Genomic DNA, 7,893 nt, shown 5'->3' with positions numbered 1-7,893 from the left:
CTTACTGAGAATGTGTGAAGACGTGGGTTCAAAACACAAGACCAGAAAGGAAAGAAGAAACTGGGCAGGGCTGGAGTGGAGAGATGTAAAAACAAAACAAAATACCTTACTCATTTTATAAGTTTGCTGGCCCTTGCAAAATAGGTTTTGAGGGAGAAGTATTAATTTGGTTTGGTTTGCTTTGGTTTGGTTTGCTTTGGTTTGGCTTGGCTTGGTTTGGTTTGGTTTCCTAGCAAGTATAAAAATAGACACACAGAATACTAGTCCCCCAATGACACCCATTTCCTATGGTCCAGAGCCTGTATGTTGCTGTTGCAGATGCTGATTAGCAGTGTGGATCTGGAGATGAATGAAAGGATGATTAGGTGGCCCCAATCTAACCACAAGAGCATGCAGAAGCAAAGGGTCTCTTCTAGCCAAAGTCAATGCAAGAGATGGAACAGTAGAAGATAACTCCAGATACCCTTAGAGAAGGAGACAGGAGCCAGAGAACGCTGGCAGAGTAGAAACTGGAAACCGCTAGGAAACAGGTTCTCCTCCAGCACCTCCAGAAAGGAATACCATCCTACCATGCTACAGCAATGTCACACTCTCACTGAAGCTGGCTCTCTACTGCCCCTTCCCTCTCCTCCACTGGGCTCACTTTATCTTATCTGTCAAGATGCACCAAACACTTTACTCTGAAAAATCTTAATTTTACCCATGTTGGCTATGTATCTTCAAAAAGTAAAGAGGAGGGCCAGGAAGATGGCTCAGTAGAATAAGCGCTTCCCTGGCAAGTGCAAGGGTCTGAGTTCAATTCCCAGTTCCACACAAAAAAAAAAAGTAAAGAGGAGAATAGTATATTGTTAATACAGTTGGAATGATGGAATTAATTAATCATTATTTGATGGAGTAGAAAAATAAAGGACAGTAAAACAGATTTCTTATCACTGCTTTTTACAAGGGCTACAGGCATTCAGTAGGATCTATCCACACTCACATCCATTAACTTGACCTGACTCCTGTCTTGCTCTGGCCTGATGTGTGTGTGGGTATTCAAACACTCACACACACACACACACACACACACACACACACACATATGCGCACACAGAGAGAGGTCATACACAGCCTGGCAGAGGTGAATCCCAGTCTGTGGCTATTCAGAATCAGCCTGACCAGGAATACATTAACCCAGACCAAGAGTAAACCGGTAAGGGGGGACAGAAACTGTACCAGATGATTTCAAGGGAATTTTGTGGAACCGGGGATTGAACTCAGGCTCTTGTGCTTGCCAGGGAGGCACTTATTCTACTGAGCCATCTCCCCAGCCCAGCTCAGCTACTCTTAACTTCCCATAGAAACTAAGAAATCATAAATACAAGTTGCTTGAAGCCACGAAGTTTTGAAGTAATTTATTATATAGTAATAGATAACCAATACACCAAGATACAATGAATATAATAAAGATTACAAATTGAAAGTCAAGATCCACATTCAGTCTACAAATATATTTTCCTCAGCTTATTATGGTGGTGTGTTTTTAATAACCCCAAATTTTAAAATCATTATATTTCATTCAGAAATCTAGATCTTCTGTCTGTTTCAAAACTTCAAAAGATCTAGCTCAGCGGCATAAGCACCTGCCTGACAAATTCAGGGTCCTGAATTCAATTGCTGCTACCAAAAAATACCTTCAGAAGCTCTGGCAATGCAAAACCTTGCATCCACTCTGGTACCCACCAGTGAGGCAATCCCACGGGTCACTGCTGTCCCTCCTATTCCCTAAGCATACCCAGGCTAACACAAAGGGTCACTGAAAGTGTTTCTATTATTGTTTCTCTCTTAGGAAAGAAATATTTCATAATTCCCATATCTTTAATGATATTTCATAATCCTCATATCTTTAAGGAAAGTAGACAACAATATATACTGAAAAGGCTTCTGGAAATCTAGGAGAAAACTGATTTCTTGGTGAGGTAAAGCATATTCCTCCGTATCTAATAAGCCACTAGTGTATATCTATGCCAGATGCATACACTCTAAGATCCCCCTTTGCTTCTTCTGTAGCTTTGCTCACTAGGTAATTCTTTGGTCCTTGTATGTATACAAGATCTTAAATCTCTTTCTTTAAATTCTTTGAAGTGTGACCAAGGTAAGGCCTAAGATCCTGCTAGATCTATCTCTACAACATTTTTTTTTTATTATTTTAGGGAGGGTGTTCTGGGTCTCACTGCTAGATTGGACTTGTAGTGATCTGCCTGTTTACAGCCTCCCAAGAGCTGGGATTACAGGCAGGTGCTACCATGCCCAGTCTCAATTGCCATCTCAGCGTGCCCTGGGAGTGGGGCTGGCACAGCAGGTCCCGGGGATCAAACCCTGGCCCCTGCACCTGCTTGCAGGTGCTTTAATAAACTGAGCTATTTGGCTGGCCCTTACAACTTCTTAAAGTTAGCAGCCAACATCATACTTTGCCTCCTATACTGTTTACTTGCTCTGAGAACCACCTTGGTGGTACTACCTATTCAGTGTTTCCAGTTTTGTACTTAGAATAATTGTTGAAACTTCATTTCTTACTGTGGAGTCATATTGCATCTGACCACAACCATGTCAACTAGCCAAAAAGATAATTCCTACTTTGCATTAAATACATTCTTCATTCTGTTACTAATATTTCTGTAGGATTCATCAAGCTGCAGTACATAGGCCACATATGGCCCACCGCCAGCTTTGGCAAATAAAGTTTTATTGGAACACAGCCATGTTCATTCATTATCTTTGCTGGTGACTACTTTCCTCCCATAGTGGCTGAGCTGAGTAACTGTGACAGACACTACATGACTCACGCACCTAAAATACTTACTCTCTAGCTCTTGTATCCAGTTGACTCTGGAGCAAAATGGATCAGATACAAATACACTGACAGTTATCAAGCCAAAAAGCTCCTGTGCTTACAAAGAACACCCTTAGGCAAAACCATACTGTCGCCAAAATATCCGTCTATAATCCATAGTCAGATTCCGAAGCTCTCTCCACCTTACCAATGGGCATGTAAGCTGAAAATCCACTCACCGTGGCAAGCTTCTGAACATCTTCATCTGATGCCCCCAGAGATGCCAGACCTATCTCCTGTGAGAACTGAGCAAACTTGGGATCCGCAAGGAGTGGCACGTGTCCCAGGAGTTCGTGGCATGTGTCTCTGACAAGAAAAACATCACAAAGACATGTTATACAGGAAGCTTTAAACCACCACTGGTAGAACAAGACTGAAAAATCCTAAATATAATTTTGCTACTATAATTAATTAGTGTTAATCATACTTTAACAACCCTGAAATGCAGATGCTTCACCAAGACACAGCAGCCTAAGTTATGTCCTAGAAATTAACCTATATAATATTACTTTGTTCAAGAGCTTTTGTGTGCTAAGCACATTGGGTTTCATTACTCGTATTATATCTTTTAACCCTAAAGACAACCATAGAAAAGTATGATAACATAGTACAAGATCCTACAGATGAAGATAGACAAACTACAGCAACAGCCCAAATATGGTCCAATGCCCATTTTTATAAATAAAGTTTTATTGGAGAACAATCACACTTAACCACCTTTTGACAACAACTGCAGAGTGGAGTAGTTGAGCCTGAGATCATATGGCTTGCAAATCCTAAAATAATGACTAACTGGCCTTTATGGAAAGGGCTTGCTGAGTCTCACTAGGGATGGTGTTAAATTAAATTTAGACCTTAGCATATCCACCCCTGAATCTTTATGTAACGATCTGCCACCCAGCTTAGTACATACACTAACTGAAAGCTGAGCTCATGGGTAAACTCCTGCAACAAATAATTAAATGTCAGTCCCAACGCTGCCAGTCACTCAGTTGGCCAACTGTATCAAATAAGGTAAAACACTGTGACCAATCAAGCCATCTCTACAGGTTACTTCCATTTTTGCCCATGTTGGACCATGTTGCAGCCCTGGAAGTTATTGACTTGCTGTGGGGTTAAGGCTTGTTACATTCTAATGTCATAAATAAAAACAAATCAAATGTTTAAACTAAATTTGTGCTGAGATGTGAAAGGCTCAAGTCAACAACTACTGTGTACAACCCACTACTATTGTGGACTGCTAGACTGTGTTGGATTGTTTTGCTGAATTCATGCACCTATAGTATTTAGATGCCAATAGAATACCCATTTCTAACAGGACTAAACAAAAAAAGGTGACACAAAGGAAGGACCATTTTGTATTTGTATACACAGAATAGTTAGGATAGATATACAACAACTCTCACTTAATTCAATGAGAAGAAAGACATATACTAATAGTGTTTGGACAGGATATTCTGTGTGCATTTTATACTACAGATAACCACTAAGAAGATAACAATGTACAATGCATTAATTATTGAAACTGTCCTGTTAATCAGTTTTGAAACTGTCTCATTGATATTTGTTTCTCAATAAAATAAATTTGCTGTGATCTTGCCTTTTGACAACAGTGGCAAAATCAAACTTGAGATTCAGTTTCTTTCAGGATTTTTAATTCCTTGCCTTTAATCCTTAAGTTCTGCTGCATCTCCCATGATGCTTTGCAGGGTAACAGTAGAGAAATGCTCTGTCATCATCAGAGTGGCTTTTCCATAGAGAGCTTGTCTGTTGTAATACAAGTGACTCCCTTGAGAGAGGGCTTTGGAAGACTCTCCTAGTTCTCTCTTCTAGTGGCTGCACTAGGGAATAACCAAAGCTTGGAACCAGCCTCTTTGGCCTGAGCTCCCAGTTGGAGCTGGATAAGCAGGCACAGGACAGATATGTGTCACCAGCAAACAAGGCAAATGACTTCCTGAGTCATCGCCATGAATCATGAACTCTTCCCAGATTCCAGACTAGATTGGAATGAATTCTCCCAGGACTCTCCGGATACGGCTGGAGATACAGCAACACTGTGTACTCCTGACCAAAAAAAAAAAAAATTAGCTATGCAGGCAGTAATGGAAAGATGCTTCTGGGTTCCCCCGTGATCCTCTGAAGCACATCACTTCAAATCGATGTGGTCATACTAACACCAGGTGCTGCCACCATTATTATCAGCATAAAACACTCCGGATAGTCATAGAAGTAAAGCGAGTGAAGAGCAATAAAAAGCGTGAGATTTGATGCCCATGTAAAATAAGATGACTTCATTCAATCAAAACATCCTATTTTCATAATGGAAACTTCACAGACATAGCAGGTTGAAAGAGCACAGGCAAGTAAGAGTAAATGGACAGGACGTTAAAGGAGACTCCAAATTCATCCTACCATAACTGTGTGCCAACGGCCTCCTTTTTTTTGCATGTAAAGTGAATTTGTAGGAAAGAAAACATGCTGGTTGTTCTCTAATCTCATTGCTTAAGGCAGAGAATCAGACTCACTGGATTTTTAAAAAATAAGTATTTAAGTATTACCCAAGCCCCTTGTTTTATCTAAGATGAAATGAGAAATAGAAAAAAGGAAAAGAAATAACATACTGAGCCATTATGTACTGGGTAGGGTATTAAATGGTTTCACATCACATTAGTGATTTAATCTTTACTGAAGGGGAAGCTTTATAATAACAATTTGATGGATGAGGAACCTAAACTTCAGTAAATTTAAGAATCTTTGCAAAGGTTACACTTTTAATAAGACATAAAGACAAGGTTTGAAAGCAAATTGTTCTGACTCCAGAGCTGTGCTCTTCTCGGTTGTTTCTCTGCCTCTGTTGTCCTAATGGCATAAGTGAGAAGAGGCTCATCAGCGAGGCTGACGGGTGAGTGTTTAATTAACTTGATTAGCACAAGAACAACTGCAGCCTGTATGCCCAAAGTCTCGTACCTGCTACTCAGTAGTTCTCAACACTTCCAATCACTTGAGGGGTAGTTTTTAAGAAATAAATGAGTAGGAACCTGTCCACAACTAACGACAGAGAGCTCTTCCAGAGGTATTAAGCAACTAGTGCTGCATCTAAAACTAAAGCTGAGTGTGATTATGTGATTGGGGGCCGTTATGGTTTGTGTCTAGTTGTCCCCCAAAAGCCTCCTGCAGGTTACCGGGCAGACGCCGCTAGAGGAGCGCCGAGTGGCTTGAGGGGCGGGGCTAGGAACCAGGGCGGGGCCCGAGGGGCGGGTCTAGAGAGGCCGAACCATTAAACTGGCTAGCCTGTGCTTTCTCAAGGATGTGGAGAGGGCCATCCTGGACACGGTAGCGCCCCAGCCTCTCTTCCAGTATCTTGAAACCTCCAGTAACTGTGAGCTAAATAAACCTTTCCTTCCCTCACTTTGAGTGTCACCTTTTTGTCCCAGCAACGAGAGATGAGTCACTAAGACAGGGGCTAAGTTTAATTATACTAAAATCGTATCATGGTGCTGGAGAGTAATGGCAGGTGTTGACTGCAAGGCTAATAGATTACCACCTTAGTTACGTTCCCCTTGCTGGGACAAAACAGCTGACACCAATAAGCTAAAGGAGTGAGTGATGGTGTACTTTAGCTCACAGTTTGAGGAGGTTTCAGACCATAGTCTGGCTGGCTCCATGACAGAGAGGCAAGGCAGAGGAGAAGCAGCTCCTGGCAAGGCAGGCAGAGAACAGTGAGCCGTCTCTCTTCTTTCCCTTTTTATCCCACTCAGGCCACAAGCCTATTGGGCGGTGCCACCAGCACCTAGAGTGAGCTTTCCCCCTGCAGTAAATCCATCATTAACATCCAGAATTATGCTAAACCATTCAGTGGGCTGATCCGTTGTCACACATCATGGTCCACACAGCCATGACCTAGTATCACACAGCTATCATCTAGTCACCCTCCAAAAGCCCAACCTGTGAGCACATGTGACTGTCAGGAGACATCTAAATATAAGCCATAAGAGTATAACCTACTCTTAAATGCAGATCCATTCAGTTAGAAGTCTGATATGTGTATGCTAAGACAAGACCCTGTAAACACCCTTATGGTTAAATTTTTGAAAGATCATGCAGCTTATGCTAATTTTGGAATTAAGACCACAGAAAAATCTGAAGACCCCCACTACCACCAAAAGCCCATGATATAAAGACCAAAGCACCTCTACAGATATTAGAAAACATGGCAAGGGTGATTTCAAATTAAACCAGATGTCAAACTCTAGGAACATACTGAAAATGGTACCGCTCATAGTGTGAATAAACAGGGTGAGCAGAAACTAACTGAATGTTTTCTACTGGCCAGTAACTGTGCACAGTGCTTCATAATATAAGGAGACTAGAGTAGGTTATGACTACCATAGTGATGTTTTCATACATTCCTGCTGCAGTACTTGATTTACTTTTGAGCTTGCCAAATACTTTCTTAAAACTGGTAAGGAGAATTGTCTTGTTACACACATAGATACTACGTGTGGAGTCCAAAAGCTTATTGGTAAAAGGTGAAATAAAAAGCTTTCAGTTAGAGAGGAAAAAAATATTAGAACTCCAAAGACATTAAGGAGTCAGTTCTCTATAGTGCAAAAGGAACTATCACTTAGATATTAAATTAATATGCTATAATCAGAAACCTAGAACTCACTGGAAAACTGAAGAATCCTAAGAGCCCTGTGATGACAAAGTCATGCCACTACACACAGGATAAAAGAAATAATGAATTCTGAAGAAAAAAACACAATAAAACAGAATAAGTTATATTGTTTCATTAAAAATGAAAGCCTTGGGGCTGGTGAGATGGCTTAGTGGTCTAAAGCACCTACTTAGAACAAGCTTGGCAAAGCACAGGGACTGCGGTTCAATCCCCCAGCACCACATGCCAGCCAGCCCCGCCCCCTGGTGGGCTGAGCTGCCCCCCCAATAAATAAATAAATAAATAATTTTTAAAAATGTTTACTTATATATAGCTGAAAAAATCCTGGTGACTGCAAAAT

At 41.1% G+C, this 7,893-nt stretch overlaps 1 protein-coding gene across 1 annotated transcript in view; it reads right to left on the bottom strand.

Moving 5' to 3' along the window:
* Tph2 (tryptophan hydroxylase 2) overlaps positions 1 to 7,893 on the bottom strand; it is a 114,914-nt gene that overhangs the window by 34,917 nt on the left and 72,104 nt on the right. The window contains exon 6 of the mRNA XM_004632173.2: positions 3,055 to 3,181. Within this exon, the coding sequence (XP_004632230.1) occupies positions 3,055 to 3,181 (127 nt within the window). The remainder of the gene's footprint in view (positions 1 to 3,054; positions 3,182 to 7,893) is intronic.

This window comes from Octodon degus, unplaced genomic scaffold, assembly GCF_000260255.1.
Source record: "Octodon degus isolate 3935 unplaced genomic scaffold, OctDeg1.0 scaffold00047, whole genome shotgun sequence".
In the NCBI taxonomy this organism is placed as follows: domain Eukaryota; kingdom Metazoa; phylum Chordata; class Mammalia; order Rodentia; family Octodontidae; genus Octodon; species Octodon degus.
Note: the sequence above shows the minus strand (reverse complement) of the source record. Positions and strands in the feature narration are given on the sequence as shown.